This window comes from Centroberyx affinis, unplaced genomic scaffold (genome assembly GCF_046629955.1).
Source record: "Centroberyx affinis isolate AG114_WGS23_722 - 3 ecotype Tasmania unplaced genomic scaffold, CSIRO-AGI_Caff_v1 ptg002023l_1, whole genome shotgun sequence".
NCBI classification, from domain to species: domain Eukaryota; kingdom Metazoa; phylum Chordata; class Actinopteri; order Beryciformes; family Berycidae; genus Centroberyx; species Centroberyx affinis.
Window position 1 is genome coordinate 83,984 of NW_027280362.1, and position 18,632 is coordinate 102,615.

The following is an 18,632-nucleotide window of genomic DNA, read 5'->3' on the forward strand; positions in this document are numbered from 1 at the left end:
TATGGAAATTGTTGCATGTGAAAAGATGCTGGGAAGATTGAACTGGAAAAATGATATGGTTTTAGTGGGTATATGTCCGAAGGGAGCAACTTAACCTTGACAAGAATCCGATGGTTTGGTACTGTACATCTGTAATTGTTACCATGTTCTAATGCCCACTACATCATCGTAACCAAATAATTGCCTTGCTTATATCAATGTATGTTTGGCTACCTGCCTGTTCTTTTTTTGTTTTTTTTTTGTTTGTTTTTTGTTGTTGTATTTTGTATAAAGTCAATAAAAAACTTGAAATTAAAAAGAAAAGAAAAGAGGAAGCTAGTAGTGGGGAAAATACATCGCTAGGAGCAAATAGCAAGGAGTACAAGCAGCTTCTGAAGCTAACCAAGAGATGTACTGGGAACGTGTAGAGAGGAAGAAGCTCAGATGGAAAGAATTTTGGAATATGGAGGCATCTAGGATTAGGATTATCAGAACTAGTTACTACTACCAGTGGCTAGGTTAAGACCCCACATGTCCTCTCTCAGACACACTGTCAGGATGCACAGCTGGTCTTGACCATGGGATATTTCCTTGGCAGCTTAACCCTGGCCAGTCCCTAAGTCCCTGGCAGCAGCAACCAGAAATGAATTCTTTGAATGTGAGGAGAGAGAGGATTAAACATCAAATTGGCTTCATATGTAAAGGTTAATAATTCAGGAGCGATTTATTATTAAGTAGGCACAAGTTTGGGCAGTTAGGGGCAGCTAGGGATTAGGAAATATGTGTGTAAGTGTAGGTTCAATTTCAGGAAGGTGTACACCAGAACTTACTGCAGCGAGTCCTCTGGAGGAGTGGTGGATTGGATCTAATTCAACCACACATCATCGGTGGGAGGGGCCCACAAGAATATTTTTCCATACTTTTTCCCAGCATTATTGTGCAATTTCCAAATCTCTCAAAATATATTGAATTTCAATATATCGTCCCATCCCGTCTTAATCTCCATGTATCTACTGTGTGTCAACCTGCTGCAAGTGCGAGTACTGAAAATTAGATTGATACTAAAGATTAGTTAAGTACTGTGATACAACAGGCACACACACACACACACACACACACACACACATCCACTCACCTCATCTATGTCCATGTCTTCAGGGTTCTCCCACCTCCTCAGAGAAGCTGGCGTGACAGGAACCACCACTATATAGTACCACCTGCATCAACCACAGAAACACAACTGTATTACACACCCACACATACACACATACACCGCATGCACATACGTGAGCGCGTGACACACACACACACACATACAGACACTGCTGTAATGTGAGTTAAATGCCGTGTCTCATCTCGTTGGTAGCTGGACAGAGCCGACAGGGATTTCACTTAATATTTCTCCGGAACCATTTTACATTCATGTCCCCACTTCCACTCTCCTAAACTAACACCAATGGGATAAGTCTGGCTCTGGGACTGGCGTGTACTCAGACTTTAATTCACTGTGTGATGAAAAGGTCTAGGCAGGGCATTCAAATACTGATTGTGTTACTTTTTTTTTTTTTTTTTTTTGGTTATCACCCCTACTGGCTGTGCTTATTATAGCTGACTTGTGGGCGGTTTCTTCAGAGAAACAAACACTTGAAACACAATTAAGTCCAAGTAATTCGCAGTGCCTGACTGCCTGACCGAGCTGGGTAATAGTAATAAAAAAGGGCCTCCTACTAAATTGCAGCCTTTGCACCGGGCTTCTCGTTGCTTATTAATTGTGGTTTTAAAACTCAACTCTTAAATAAATTGCTTTCTGGTATCCGTAGAGAGCTTGGAGCTACAGTGGGGCTAGTGTTAATACAGCGATGCGGTTATGGAGTGTAATCATGGTGTTGTTGCATTGTGGGACTGGAGTTTTTGTTAGTATCCAACACCACTCTGACCTAATAGAGCTCTCTGCTGCTGCCTGAGAGCTCACAGCAGATAACAGGCTGGTTATGAACTGACTAGAACAAGACGAGAAGTAAATAAAAAGGGCTTGAAATCCCTGTCGAATAGCCCCTAGCAGACAAGCTTGTGTCTGAGCTATTGATTTAACACGAAACACATTGTGCGTGTGTGTGTGTGAGTGTGTGTGTGTGTGTGTGTGTGTGTGTGTGTGTCTGTGTGTCTCTACCAGGCTCAGCCTCTGTGCCTTGGTGGTGAGGTTGTATACGGTGGGAAAAGCAGCTCCACATTGGACATACAGTGAATGCATGATGTAGAAAACAGCCAGAATGTAGTAACTTCATTTCCACCACAAGCGTGGAAGCTTTATTTCAGAATACACATGGAACTGTTTTTTTTGGTTTTTTTTTTACTAATTTAGACTACACTTTACTAAAAACATGGCATCACTTAAATGTTGGCACAACAGTATACAGCATTAAAGGGGCATTTCACCTGAAATATATGAGAGTTGTAATTTGTTCTACTGTAACTGCCAAGAGAGAAGTTGCTTCTGTCATTACTTTATTTGAAATTTATTTAAAATTGTTTGGTTTGTTTGGAATGCCTAAAAAAAGGCTGTTCAATTTACGATGTATATATACAATATATACTGTATATATACAGTATATGTAAAAAAAAAAAAGCTAGTCAAAAAATTTTGACTAGCTAGTACTTTTTCATTTGTAAAAAGACTTCAGCTAGCAAATACAGTTATTGATGTTTTGTACTATGTTTAGTTGCACATAAAATGCCATAGTTGCTGTTAATGATATTGCATCACTTTCTTCATAAGATGCCTATTTTAGTTGCACATACCATACCATATTTGTGCTATCCTTGCAATTGCACTTGTTTTTTTTATTTTTGTTTGTGTTTTTAATTTCTGAATTCACATCAACAAGATTTGATTTGGCAAATCCTGCTTATTGACCCCTCATAGACGTGTGTGTGTGTGTGTGTGTGTGTGCGTGTGTGTGCGTGTGTCTTAATAATAACATTCTGTGAAATTATGACTACACCCATATGTAGGTGTGCCTTGAGATTTGGATTTGAATTTTTCACACAGAACCTTATTCTATATATGAAATAGCACTGAACACAGTTCGGGTGACATATTCCTATAAAAAATGTATAAAATCCCCCTTGTTTTTTCAGTGAGACCACAGTACCTGACTGGAGTGGCCGGGGGGACCCTGGGCAGGCTGATGGTGAGTTTTCCGCCTTCCTCCGGGTCATGCTGGTACTGAGCTGGTTTGGTCTTCAGCAGGTCTGGAGCAGTTCGGATGGAAACCTGCTGCTGGAGGCCGCCGGCGCTATTCCCCCGACTCATCAACACAAAGGAGTAATCTGTATCAGGCTGCAACTGTGTGATCAGCTTCCTCTTCAGGTTGCCTTGTACCTCCACACTTTGCTGGTTGTACAGGATCTGCACACGCAGGGGTTGGAGGGGGCCGTGGTCAACTTCTCATTAGGGTTAGACCAACATGACAAATACGATGATATGCAGACGATACTGTCCTTTCACTAAAAATCAAATCTAGTCCAGTCAGTGTCGTCCACCTCTGATATGATGGATATGAAGCAGTTAACTGATTACATATTTAGTGTACAGTTGATCAATACTACACTGGTTGGAGACATTTTATGTGGATTCCAAACGAGCATACATGAATATGTATTCTTATTTATATTCTTATACTTATTGTGGAAAGTTTTAGTATCCCATTGTCTAAATGCTGTTTCAGAGGCTTTTCCAACCTGAAAAGAATACAGTTCTGGGGTAAACACTGAATACTTGGATTTTTTGGAAATTATCATGAAAATGGTCAAATATTAATATATTATTTATTGGCAGCATAAAATAGCTATTGGAAACTTCAATCTAAAAATATCAGTATCGAAGTATTGGCCTTCAACAACCCATAGTGGTCAATTTCTATGTGTTATATCATGTTTTTCCTCTTCAGTTTTTGTCACTAGGGCTTTATAGTTATTGAGTATTACAGGTGGGGTGACACATGAATGTTTTTACATCTCCTGTCTTGCCACTCTTGTTTTGTCCCATTCATTCGTTATCAATGGGTTGCTGATACATGGTATACACTTTTTCTTTTGCACTTTATCTCATCAAGCAGAAGTCATATACACCTAATCAGAGCTACACTGTGCCAAAGGCATGAGTGACATGAGACAGGCCCCCTAAAAAATAGCCAGTCATAAAAAAAACATTACAAGTCGAATTTAATAGGGTGAGAATTGATTTTCCTGATGATTCATGAAGTAGCTACTCTGTTGAGAAAAGAGTCCAAAGTTTTAGAGAGGAAAGTTCCCTTAAGTGTGTTTTATGTTGTGTATTTTAAAGTATCTTGGCTTAGGTAAATACATAAATACATAAAATAAACTATGCATACATTAAATAAATCAATATGTATGTATCAATTATGCCAGGCAACCACTCGACTTTTGCTCAAATGAGTTGCTCCTTCTGCAACTCTGTTTCTAAAACAACTAGGCGAGCATCGACAATAAAACCTACAACCCACAAATTCTGCTTTCTTTTACTCACTGCTATCTAGTTTAAAGTATCGAGGTAATGCCTAGTTAAGGTGGAATTGATTTTAAGGCCAATTCAAAAACCAAAACAGAGAAGCAAAGCTGGCAAAACCAGTCTATTTCTGATTGAAATTAATGTTGTGAACGTACAAATGTGCAGAAGAAGTAAAAGAACTGCAGGAAATTAATTGTTTAGGGACTTGAAGCCCGACTGTGTTTACTAAAGCAGCTAGGAGGGATATTGCACTACTAACCCTGTTCTGGATTAGACTGGAAGTGGATATGCAGCGCAGAGAAACCTGGTATTACACAGTAAACAAAATAAGACCTCAATCTTTTTAAGGCCTTCATTTTAGAGATTTTTTAAAAGACTTTTTCTGAAGACACCCTGTCAAATAAAAAAAAAAATAATAAAAAAAAGAAGACAAACCTAACAGTAATTGTCTGGCTGCTGGTGTTGTTTTTCCAACCCTGCTTTTACCAAAGCTATACACTGACAAAGTAATTGCCTTTAATTTATTTTATTTACTTTAAAACATAACTGAAAAATATCAAATCTGACCTTTAGTTTGTTTATTTAAACCTCTATCTTCTCTTTAAAGGGGAATAATTTAAGGTTTTTAATATGTTATGTATTCCTATGCTCTAGGACTGTATTTCAGTGTACATGATTGAACGAGCATTACCAACTCCTCTAGTTAAAAACAAGCACGAATAGTTTCCGCTAATTTGTAATGTAATACTGAGGTAAAACTCTGCATAAAACTCAGGATTAGTAGTACTACTATAACAGTGTGCTTTTTATGTACAAGTTTAGACAAACACTGTCAGTGGGGTTATGCAGCTATGTTGTTTATAGTATACTATAGTATAGTATAGTATAGTATAGTATAGTATAGTATAGTATAGTATAGTATAGTATAGTATAGTATAGTATAGTATAGTCTAGGAAGCAGTTTGAGATAGTACTTGTGTATGAAATCATATTTGTTTTGGTTCTCTTGTCTCCACCTTCTAGAGATGATTGTTCATTGATTAGTCTTTCCTAGATTATCAGAATAACATCTGTAAATTCTTAAATTGAGTGGTATATCCCTTGAGAATTGAGTGGCTGTCAGCATGGAAGCAGAGGCTGGCCTTACCTTGAAAGGCACTTGAGATTTGTAGGTTTCTGGCACTTCCCACGTCAGCAAGACAGAGGTTTTCATCACGGCTTTCACGCCAAAGTTTTTTGTGAACTCTGAGGGAAAGTGAAGATGAGTTATATAGGGTTGCTGTTATGTGGATTTCTTCATCATTACCATTAACAAGACCCCTGCATCCCTGTTAGAGCTCGACTCAGGTTTGACAATCTGATCCCAGGCCTGAAAATATATCCAAACTCAAACCATGCCTGTGGGGTTTCAATCAATCCTGATTAAAGCCCATAACCTTACAGAAAAAACACATGAATTTCACATGTGGTTTCCCATGTGGAATCACATGTGAAACACATGACATCACATGGGCAATATGTGGAACACATGTGCTTTAGACAAGGGAAATGTGTGGTTTTGGAACATTTTCAGGTGTTTCACATGTTATCACATGTAATAACATGATTACATGTCCAATGGAAATCATTTGCTCTTTATTTAAGAATTAACGTGTGTACAACATGCTATCATGTGTGCACAATATATAAAAAATGCACTTGAGTTGCATGCCAAGTGATATAAATACATATAAAGATATATAGATATAAATACAGTAGCAACTACAGTAAATCTATTTTTATTCATCTACAGATCAGGTTAATTAAACCAAAATCAATGCACTCATCTAAATTCAAGTAATTAGAGGCTAATCAGGTTTGAAACTAGCACAGGCTTTATTAAATTGTGGGTACGTGTTAATTAATTTGTTCTTGCAAATTATTAAATTGTGCACAGAAAATAATGAAAACGAAGGTATGAATAAGCCATAATGAAAGAACCATATGTGTGTCCTTGAATTGAACAAAATGAGGGCAGAAAGTCTATTTCACTTGCACACAATACCATGTTTGTTTTTCCCTGTGGCCACTCCTGGAGCCTCGAGCTCCAACAGCAGAAACAAGCAGTGGTGGAAAACGTACTCAAATCCTTAAGTAAAAGTAGCAACACCATAATAGAAAAATACTTAAATAAAAGTAAATGTCAGCATTCAAAAGTTTACTTAAGTAAAATAATAGAAGTATTAGCAGTAAACTGTACTTAACTATCAAAAGTAAAAGTCCTCATTCTTTCACAGTGTTAAATTATTGATGCATTAACCTGTAAGAACTTCAAAACCTTTGTTCCTTAATGAAAAATCACTGACTGATATCCAAATCTTCACTTTTCCTTTATATAGAGCATCCACCCAGACATTTTAAATTATGCTCAGTAAGTAATCAGTGTTACAGATTGCACAGAGGGATTATAAACGCATAACGGTGCTAAACAGAGGTCGTTTCAACATGAGCCATATGTGTGATGTAATCGGAACATGAAAGAGCTGTCGAGCGGCCCAGGACCAGTGAGGTAGGGTGGATGGGCTCAGCCTCAGTATCGCTACCTGTCTCCACTAGCAAGGCTGCAATCTGCCCCTCTCTGCTGCCATCTGCTCTGTGGTGTGTCGGTGTAGGTGTGTGTGTGTGTGTGTGTGTGTGTGTGTGTGTGTGTGTATGTGTGTATAGCTTTGAGCATGTTTGTGTGTGCTGCAAGTTTGTGGATTAGGATATCTCTGTGTGTAGTTCTGTATACATACTATGAATTTTGATTTTATTTTATTTTTTTCATTAGTTTTTTTTACTGCCTGATATCACAAAATGACCATAATATATCTGTGGGGGGCTGATAGGGTTATTGATCAATACCAATGACTATTTTTACATGGACAGCAATAATCCGACTATTGGCCTTATTCTAAATAAGACGAACTTGGAAACTTGTTCAGGCAAACACACATAACCCTCTTCATTCATTTGGTCAGAAACCAATCCAAAACCCATTAAATAACTTAATGATAGCCATTCGCCTCAAAACCCTGAGCATTGTATATATCGTGATATTTTGGCGGGACAGTATCGCGATATACAATTTGGGATATCGCTCAAGCCTCCTCCTCACCCACTGGAGTTTCAAGACCAGTCTCACCTGGCATGGAGGTGGACATGGTCCTGCTCTGGATGCTGGGGCTGATGGGCCCCCCTCCCTTGCTGGTGAAAGCTCGGACCCGGATGTCGTAGGTGGTGTCGGGCTGTAAACCCTGGATGGTCATGTGCGTCTCGGCGGTGCTGTTGGTGTTGTTGTGCTGGCTGTTGATGTCTCGGTACACCACCACGTACTGGACGATCTTCCCGTTCCTTTCGGCCAGAGGGGGCGGCTCCCAGGCCAGCTTGGTGGAGGTGGTAGTCAGGCCCACCACGCTCAGATTCTGGGGATAGCTGCTGGGTATGTCGTCCGGCGTGGTGACCTCCTTCACGTGCTCCTCCCCGTTGCCCGCGCGGTTTTTCGCGCACAGCTTGAAGATGTAGACGGCGCCCTTGTGCAGGCCGGTGACGGTGAAGTGGTCGTCGGTCTTTTTGAAGTCTTTGACGGTGAAAGCCTCCTCCTCGGCCCGCTTGTACTGCAGCTGGTATCCCATGTGCTCGCCCACTATGTCCTTAGGGGGCTGCCACTGGATCAGGGCGGTGTTCCCTATGGTGGTGCTGATCGTCATAGTGGGCTTGGCAGGCACTGGAGGACGGGAAAATCAGTGGTGCAAGACGTACACAAACAATTTACTTAAAGAGTAACTAAATACCAAACCCAAATCTGTGGTGAAGCCTGACATCTAATGGTAAAAAGTAGTATACTGAACTGGCCATCTGCTATTGGCTGGTCTTTGGTGCCAGGTGATGTCACCACCTGTTGTACTCTAAAGGAGAGGAGATGACACCACCTGGCACCAAAGATCAGCCAATAGAAGATGGCCAGTTCAGTACCCTACTTTTCACCATTAGATGTCAGGGCTGCACCACAAATTTGGGTTTGGGGTTTAGTTACTCTTTAAGTAGAGATAGAAATACTCTGAATAAATATAAGTATTCTCAGTTCATAATTCTATTCAAGGAAAAGCTTTATAGTATTTGCTGTTAGTATCAAAAGTAAAAGTCTGCATTCTATATAAGGTTCTTTTATTTCAGTGCCTGGGAGCGTTCAGTCCAGTGCATTACATTCACTTAAATGGACCGATGGTCCATTTATGCTGGCACTCGTCACTTCCATTTGCTGTTACCCGGCTCATACTTTGACAGTTGAGCATTTTCATGAGCTTGTCTCATATTTTATGTAGCGCAGAAAGTTCCCCAACGTGGCAATAGTCAAGTAAACTACAAGTATCTCAAATATGCACTACAGCAGTTGAATGCGCTCCACCTCTGGGACAGAGGGGCTGGCACAGTCAAACAGCCATCATTGTAACAGTACTATTCAACACTCTGAAATGTGCACTACCTAAAAAACGATCGCCATTATCTTAACAATTAAAGCCAACACTCAAACGGCAGACTATTAACCTTGGAGTGGTTCTAATCTTATCTGTCAAACAGAAAATTTCCATTTTCCATAGGTGATTAAATGTATGCATAGAGTGCCTCAAGGCTCGGTTCTTGGGCCAATACTGTTTTCTTTATACATGTCACTGCTTGGCTATAATATTATGTTAGTGTTATTATCTCTTTTCACTGCTATGCCCACATTACACAATACACAGCCGTACAAATACGCAACTTTATCTCTCAAACAATCCTAGTTACGTATGAGAAGACTGTCAAGGTGATGTCAAGGATTGGATGTCTCAAAAACTCCCTCAACTAAATAATACAAAAACAACAACCTGAATTCGTTTTTAGTGGCCCTGAGCACATTTTTACACAACTGCTGTCTCTTGGTCCTTTATAATAAATACAATAAATCCTGATATTACAATATTAGGATTTGTTTAAAATTTGAATTTCCTTGGCGTTTTAATGTGCAAAACTCTTTATGCAAAGATCCAAAAAGACTTGCAAAAGTTTAACCCTAAGACACAAAACGTTTGTGCATGGTGGAGCGGCTCTATTATTGTGCTGAAATTTTTTGACTCCAGTGTTTATCATACTGCAACTGTGACTGCAATTGCAACATTTATCAAAAATGATTCTTTTTTGAGACACACATTAACAAACACACATATACATAACCACACACCTGCTCCTGTTGTGGTGACCACCTTGGCCTTGCTGCGCGCTCCATCCCCCTTGGTGGTGTACGCAGCCACGGTCACAGAGTAGGTGGTCTCTGCAAGCAGACCTGTTATAATGGCCTCCTGGGTGGTGGAGAGACATGGAGAGAGAGGGAAACACAAAAAGAGATAGAGACACGGTGAGGGAGAGAAACAGAAACAGGAAGAGAGAGGGAGAGAGAGGGAAAGGAGAGAAAAAAGGGCAACAACATCCCGGTTCCAGACAACAGCCTCAGTTGAGTCGGCGTGCTGTCAGCCGGTTTACTGTACCGGGGCACTCAGGCACATTAGGCAAGTCAAGCGCACACAACATGCGCCTGCTTCACATTCCCAACACTCCCAAGGCATTAGAACTGCTCTTTTGAGGAAAAAAAAAGTCAAGTGAGGGTCATGGACGTAAACCTGAAGTGCATTTAGAGGAAAGACTCTATGAGGTACTTCTCCTGGACCTCATCGACCGAGAACAGGAAGAGAATATTGCAGTATTTGGTTGCATATCTGCTCTTGGGAGCAGATCTAGAATAGATGTGCCCTATAGATGCCTTTCCCCGCATTTTCTCCGCCATGAACATACCATTTACAGTAAAGTACCTAAAAAGGGAATACCAGCCTAAAACAGAATCCATGTAGCTCCTGTGATCTTGGATCTTAGAGCTCCTACAAAATAATGCGTGGACCTAAAAATATGGAAAAAATAAGAACCTAATAAGGAGTAGAGCCGCCTTTTGCCTTCAGAACAGCTTCAGTCCTCCTTGTCCTGCTGTCAAATTGCATGCTGAACTGTGTGTAGAGGGATACTGGAGCTTTCTTCAAGAAGGAAAGCCTCCAGTTCTTTGAGGGATGAAGGAGGTGTCATTGAGGGACACTTTCTGCAGCCTATCTGGTTTACTTCTAGGAGATCAAACGAAGTCTGAGTTGAGGCGGCGGAGCTCCTGAAAGTGTCTCTTGATGGGGTGGAAACTGTGCTTTGATTATGAAGTAACCCAATTACAGTTACTTACAGGTATAGAATTTGTTTGAGCCGAAACCAGACGGGCTCAAATCTCTGGAGAATTCCCATGGGTTTCGTCACAGTGTGCACAAAGTCTCCTGCTCACTGCTTCTCTCTCGCTTTGAGAGAGAGTTGTTATTTAGGCTAGATATGGAGTGCCCATGAAGTGCCCAAGATCATAGGAACATATTGCTGCTGTCATGTGACTGCCAACTTTTCAGGAACTAGGAAAAACAAACCTTCTTCTTAGCTTGACGACAATGCAATTTTGAGTTTACGCAATGGTTTGAAAGGGTCGAGGACAAGATGTTAATCCTTCAACTGAGGTTACAGTAAATCATGAAAATCAACAAAATAATAAGGTTTTCACATGACAACAGCGATATCTGAATTCTGTTTTCGGGTGGATATTCCTTTTAAGTACCGACTCAAGGTGTTGACGATTTTCTTCCTCCATTATATCAGTATTTGGAACAGGAAAACGATAGCTTCAGTTAGTAGTTGGAAACCTTGGATGTCCAACTAAAATTCATAATGTCATGGTATCCCTTTAATATTAATATAGACAACTTAAAAACAGTGTTGAACTCTACAAAAGCCCAGACAATTACCACAACATGCCAAAACAGGAACACTCAAGTAATTCTGTAGGCAAGCAGTCTGTGTTAATATATAATGTAAGCAACACAGAATATACACAGAGACATAATCCACATACACGCACATGCACACACACACACACACACACACACACACACACACACACACACAGAAATACATAGAGGAACACACAGTAAGAGTAGCAGAAACAGCAGACCGACAGACACATAGCAAACTTCATATCTCCCCTCAGGAAAATTTCTGCCCACACACATCTGAGAACACAAGCTCATACATGCTCCTCCTCTGTTCAAAAGGCCTTGTTAAAAGCACCAGCATGTACAGAGTGTGTGTGAGCTGCTGCCAGGAGGCCATTAAATGGCTTGGAGAAGGCCTTCCTCCTCTCAGCCTGCAGAGGATCCCTTTCCAGTGCGGCCGCTGAGTGACGAATGGAGACGAGTAAGTAATAAGAGACGAAGCTTCTGATGAGAGAGAAAAGGCCAGGGGTTGGAGGTGGGGATGGGGGCGGGGGGAGTAATAGTTCCAGCAGAGAACACCCAGTGGGTGCCATGTCCCCTATCAGACCAGCCGCCTATGCCTACAGCTGTGGGCTTGCTGACAGTGCAAATTAGCAAGGACCTACAAGACAGCCAAAGCTTCCAGAAACCAACCAAACTCCCAATTAGGATTTCATGGCTCGCCCCGTATATCTTTATAACGTGATGTTAAAAAATAAAAAATCTTCATCTTTTTCTGCTGATTAAAATGCAGCCTGATTATGGCAGACATGACAGAGCAGGATGCCGGTGGGTCCCAGGGAGCTGAGAGTTAAGATGCTTCCCTCCTTCTCTGTCTTCTCTTGCGGGGCAAAGGGGGTGAAAGATGAGAGAGAAATGTGACTCATCTGAAGCTATTGAACTTCTCTAAAAGGCTCATTATTTTAATCGGGCGGTATTCCTTTTCGCTCGCGTTGCCGGGGAGTTTCTCGCATTTGGAAGGAGAAAAATTGTAATCAGCCTTTCATGTGTCCTTTTCAAATGCAGAGGAAGCAGGAGAGGGATTCTGCGAGGATGTGGGGATGAATTCCCAAGGACGGAACAGATGAAACATTTTACATTAAGACACGAGACGTCTCTCCTGCGAGGGGAAAGCCTGGCTTTACGGGAGCCAATCGATCGGCAGCGACTTCCTCTGGGTTGCACATCAAATGCTCGTATCCTCCACCTCCCCGTACTAGTCAACCTTCATCGCCGGGGGGGTGGGGGGTTTCCACTAATCTTGGGGACATCTCCACTACCAAAGCTCATTAACAACTATCAAACTGTGCTGATTCATTCCCACTGAGGCGACACAAAAGCAGGGACACTTCTGACTCATACTTCATTGAATGTGGAGTACAAACAGGAATGTTGATAGCTGACCATGTGTTCAGTGTGAGCAACAAGATCAGCAAGTCAGCAGAAGTCAATTCATGTCCCATAGAGCTGAGGAAAGGACCAGGGAATAAACGTCCCAAAAACTATGCTTGGACAACAGTTGCATCCATCATCGGGGTCGATGGTGAGCTCTGACGTAATGTTACTGAGTTTTTTTCTGTTTATGTGCAATTAATGCTATCAAATTAGCACTTGCTAGATGCTAGCTGATCAGGAGCTTCTCGCACCTCTCAGAACGGAGGCAATGAGACTGAGACTGGCATGAAATAAGAGCAAGTGACATGAAGCCTTAGCCTTAAAATCTTAAAGGTAACAGCTACTGTATTGTTAGGGACATATGACGTGGTAAAAAAAAAAACATGACTCCCAGGAACAAGATTAGGTAGGGAACAAAATGAAATAATAAAAGTGTTTAAAAACTCCTCTAAAAGTCTGGTCAGCGACTTGGACAATCAAATCGTCTCCTCTACTCAAACTGACATCTCCAACAGTGACGAGACCGCATCCAAAGTGAGCTGTGAGACTTTGAAGGCCCGGTACAGGATTTCTCACTGATATCGTTGGGTGAGTCAGGAGCTGTAAGATGCTGAGACGGCATACGGAGTATCACAATAGTTCAGACTAGCGCTGCAGAAAAGGTGGAAAGCACAGACGAGGAACAAACACAGACACTGTACGTTCCTGCACAGCAGATCCAAGCTGGCAAACGCAAACTGTATGCGCCAGTGGTCTGTTTGGATTTCTATTGCAGAATGAACCCACAAGAGCCGGATTCCAGGAGAATCAATAAGCGGTCTCACACTTTATTTGATGGAGTGAACCAGAGAACAGACTCCTCTGCTGCAGTGACTCCACTTTTAATAAAAGAAGAATGCGATTGCGGTAAATCAAGTCAAGTGAGGGAGGCAGTAGGAGAATCTACTGGAGGCTGGACTCTTGTTTGACAATTACTGTTGTCCAGTCAGGACTAGAGCTGTGTGTGTTCGTGTGTGTGTGTGTGTGTGTGTGTGTGTCTCAAATAATACCATAGCAGGTATACAGGTACGAGTCCTGGTAACGAGCTGTGACTGGGCACAGCTGTGGCATTTCCTGGTATTTAAACACGTAAGCTGCGCTGTAGCGTCAGCCCTTGTATGTCAGTCCTTCTTGGGTCTAATTGGGTAAAGACCTTGGAGTCTACCTGTGTGAGTCCAATGAGCAAGGACACAGATAAGCTACTCTTATTTACTCTCTTGACCTGCCTTCTCACTCACCATGTGCTACCAATATATCCCTGTCATCCAGGGCAACCGAAAATCCGCTTTTTCCTTTGGCTTATGGAATTGTCAGTCTGCTGTAAATAAAACAGAATTTATCCAAGCACTTGCAAACCTATCTGACATTCAGGTACTAGCCCTGACCGAAAGCTGGATCCGTCCAGAAAACACAGCCACACCACTGCTGCCACCACAACAAGGCCCTAAGTCACTAGCCAGACTCTTCTCTTCTGTGGTTCCAAGTTACCAAACTCCATTCGATCCGCAGAGTCCCTCTCAATCTTTAAGAAAAGGCTAAAGACCCAGCTCTTTAGTGAACACCTTCTCACCTGATGGACTGCGTAATCCAAAAAAAAAAAAAAAATCTTTATCTGCCTCTATGCACTCTATGCATTACCTTGTAGCACTGCCTCGTAGCACCTATGTCCTGTTGGACCAGAACTTAGCTTTATGGCACTTACTCTCGTTGGTCTCATATGTATGTCGCTTTGGATAAAAGCGCGATAAAATGGGAAGTGTAATTGTGATTTGGCGGTAATCTATAAAAGCCAAGGGTGTGGTTGGCTCTGAAACTTAGATAGCAATAAAACCACAACTCCAACTTTACTTCAAAAATGAAATCAAAAGAGGATTTACAGCTGCAACTCCTCGGAGACTGTGATGCTGAGACCTGAGATGGCTGTCAAGACACACACACACGCACACGCACACACACACACACACACACGCACACACACACGCACACACACACACATTTGTCATCCTGGTCACCAGCTTCAAAACCAAATGTTGAGCCATGAAGTCTAAAGTCTAATGTCATCTGTCTGTGTTCATATCAAAGCCCAAAGCAGAGGCTCACAAGTTCACAGTTGTGCCCCGATATCCCCCCTCCACCCCCACCCACCAAAACCAACACTCACACACACACACACACACACACACACACACACACACAAACACACACAAACACACACACAGCCCTCCACACTCCAGAACCCACTCTGGAAACAGGCCCAGCACATTGGGAGAAGAGTGAAAAGCCTGTTAGAAGTTTAAAAAGGGATTTTCCCCTGGTTTTCTAAGGAGCAGACAGCTCAGTTGAAATCTGAACGTCCTGTATGCTTTTTTTTTTTTTTTTTGATATGAAGCCAGAATGTGGTGAAAAACAGAGCAAAAATCCTGCCTGTGATAAGAAAATGGAAACAGCCTTGGGGATGGATGGAAGGATGGGGAATGAAAGAGAAGGAACAGGGCTATCGGACGACTAAATACTTGTTTATGGGCTCTATAGCAGACTGGCTGTAATTTACAATGGTAAATGTACAAGAAATGTAATAAGATGAGTCATGTCCAGATTGCATCGGCACTATCAGGCTAAAAATGAGAGCAGTTTTGATTCGCTTAGCGGCTCCAGATTCTGTCAAGCTCATAATCTTATAGTGATGTTAGGAGATGAGGTTAGGTGGAAAAATGATTGTGTTAGTACCCACACAGAGATTGGTAGAGGATACGATAGAAAACACACTCCCCCATTGCCCCCTTTCCACCCAACACACACTGCAGCTACTCACGTAGTCCGTCGAGTCCTCATCACTCCACTGATGAAAAGGACAGACAGGGGAGAGGAGTCACAGAACAGCACAGAACACACAAAAAAAAGACTGAACTTTTTTTCAGTAGAATGTACTGCAGGCCATTCTACAAGGCTGTGCTGCTGATCAGCATGCTGGACGACTGCAATGATTAGTGACTGGAGGGGAGAGATGGCGCAGGCGGGGGGGAGGTTTAAATGGCATGCAGTAACGGAGGTAATGTGTGTGTGTTTGTGTGTGTGTGTGTAATGAGGATTCTTCTCCATAGTGCCACCTGGTGAGGCAAGTCTGGTCCATGCTGATGAGGCTCCCCCGCTGGGTGCCTTGGAGAGGAGGAATTAAAAAAGACAGGCAATAATCAAGCTACTGTAAGCCTGCCAGGGGCCTCGATGGCTCCGCTCAGCACGTCCAGAGGAGTCTGGAGCCGAGACCGCCGACTCACCTGCAACATGAGCCCTGTGTCCTGGACCTGGGAACTTGGACTAGGCTAGATGGGACAGCACACTTTCCCACTTTCCCACATCTACCAACTCTGCACTGTCCTCTAGTTTTAAAGGCACAGTCTGTAATAGGCTTGGGCCGATATTTGATAATATTGAATATCGCAATATTTATTGTATATTATATAGTATATTATATAGTATAGTATATTATAATTATTAGTAGCCTAGAAATGTATTATTAATAGCCTAGAAATTTATTAATAGCCTAGAAATTTGATGTAATTTAGAAAAAGTAAAATGAAATAACAAAAAAAACAAAAACAAAACCTGGAAAAACCCCAAAAAACAACCCGGTAATAATATCGTATATCATGATATTTTGGTGGGACAGTATTATTAACTTTTGGATATTGTCTGTATTTATGTTTTGATTCATTCAATTATTTTTTCCAAGACTTTGTTATATGGCCATCTCACCACCGCAATATCCTAGTACCAGTATCCTAGTATAAATGTACCTGGTGATTTAATTGAATCTGATCCAGTCGTGACAAAGCAACCGTTAATACACCTTCAACCGGCTTCCGTCAAATGAAACTGCGTTGTTATTCCATCTGTATAATGCAGTTCACTGAGATCAAAATAGTGACGACCTGAGAATCCGATGGAGTCAGTAGAGGAAAATAAAAATAAATGTTTTTGTCAATTACTGCTGCGCTGTTATTTGCCCTGTGTTTCTTTGTGTCACTGGGATCTATTCACACTCAATAGTCTGTGGTGGAGCAGAGAATCGTATTTTCAGGTTTCTCATTTATTCTTTAGATGTCATAACTCTTCCCGAAGGTCGCGCTCAGGGTAGAAAGAGAAAGAGAGAGAGACGGAGAGACAGACTGAGAAGATAGAGGGGCGCGGGGAGGTGAAATAGAGACAAAGAGGCAGGGAGTATAAAGGTATACAGAGAATGAGAGAGGTTGGCAGACGAGCGCAGAGTGTCGGAGGAAGGAAAAGATAAAACGATGAGGGATAACAACAAAGAGAGAGAGATTGAGAGAGAGAAAGGCGGGGAAGGGAGATGAAGAGAGAGCGAGACAGAGGGAAAGAAAGAGAAAAAGAGGGAGGAAGGAGAACATAGAGACTGGGAGACAGAGAGAGAGAAAGTCATGCAGAGTGCTTGGTGATTGCACTGCTGTAAAGTGTCTGTTACTGAGCTGAGATTAAATTTCACCTGCAGAGGTTGGAGCCCTTTTTCCTATCCAGGAACGAGTCGGGGGATTACATTTGTCTCGGTGGTCTGCAGGTGCCAGCACTTATTCCCTTCATTCAAGTTCCCTTCTCTAATAAGGCACAAAAGCAGCCGGACCATCTGCATGCCAAACTGGCCTGGCCGACACCCAGAAAGACAACCTGATCTCACAGAAAAAAAAGTGAAATGGATGCAATTTGTTAACACCAAATTACGTGTTGGTGGCACATTTTCATTTTTAACGAATGTTTTTCTTAATTAACCATGACCAAGCCCTTTCCCTAACCTTAACCGAAGCTGTTTTACTTGCCTAAACTTAACCGTTAGCTAACCTTTGGAACGTAACTCAATTTGTGGCGGAGGAACGTATCAAAATTTGAGGCAGAGGAACATATTTCAATTCGCTGTGGGGGAACGTAATTCAGTTTGTGGTGGAGAAACGATATTTTCACATAATACGTGTCCACAGCACATACATCGCCATTTCAGAGTTTGTGTTAATTTCACGTATTTGTGTGAGATCATGTTGCAGAAAAACGAGGGTTCTTCAAGGGGTCTTTGGCTGGGGTTCGAACACGGTTCTTTATAGCACCAAAACAGGTCTATGTAGAACCATTTCAGTATGGAGCTAGACAGAACCTTTCTAAAGCGACAAGCCAAAAGAACCATTTTCTGGTATTATATAGAGTGCTTATTGTCAAGAGGGTATTGTACTGAGGAAGGCCAAAGGATGTTAAATTTGGCCAGCCTCTCTTCAACTCCCAACACGTAAGCGGCTGCCTCAAAAGAAATGATTCAGAGACACGAGGCATTTGTATTCAGCTCCACGACCTTGCTGACTAACCAGAAATAAAAGACAAAGGGGTTCGCTTCCTCAGCTCCTCACAAAAAATAAATAAAAGCTGTTATCATAAACAATATAAGCTGCTAACAGCGAGGTGAAAATCAGCTCCGTTCCTTGGTGAAAGTGCAGCCCGTGCACTAAATCAAAAGAAGATACATCACATCGAGCAGTGGGGAGACTAAAAGTGGCCTGAGAGTAGTAACCATCATTCTTTCATACAGTAACTGATGCATTACTGGGATCCACGCCCTGATGTATCACTGGCTCTGTCAGTGAACTTGTAGATTATGAGGATGAATCGCTCTGAGCTGATGACTGGCCTCACTGACAGAAATAAGAGAAAACTACTGCATAGTTACCAAGTTTTGGGGGGAGGCACTCTCTGCTTAAAAGAATAGGTGTACCTTGAGTTAGCTCAGACTTCATAACACGACTGAACAAAGG

General features: G+C 41.9%; 1 protein-coding gene across 2 annotated transcripts in view; it reads right to left on the reverse strand.

The window, feature by feature from the left end:
• The window catches only part of ptprfa (protein tyrosine phosphatase receptor type Fa), a 205,681-nt gene that overhangs the window by 55,196 nt on the left and 131,853 nt on the right, over nt 1-18,632 (reverse strand). For both annotated transcript variants that reach the window (XM_071531031.1, XM_071531030.1), the window contains exons 13-18: nt 15,638-15,664; nt 9,750-9,867; nt 7,674-8,255; nt 5,658-5,755; nt 3,132-3,388; nt 1,115-1,196 (exon numbers count right to left, since the gene is read on the reverse strand). In XM_071531031.1, coding sequence (XP_071387132.1) covers nt 1,115-1,196; nt 3,132-3,388; nt 5,658-5,755; nt 7,674-8,255; nt 9,750-9,867; nt 15,638-15,664 — 1,164 coding nt within the window. The remainder of the gene's footprint in view (nt 1-1,114; nt 1,197-3,131; nt 3,389-5,657; nt 5,756-7,673; nt 8,256-9,749; nt 9,868-15,637; nt 15,665-18,632) is intronic.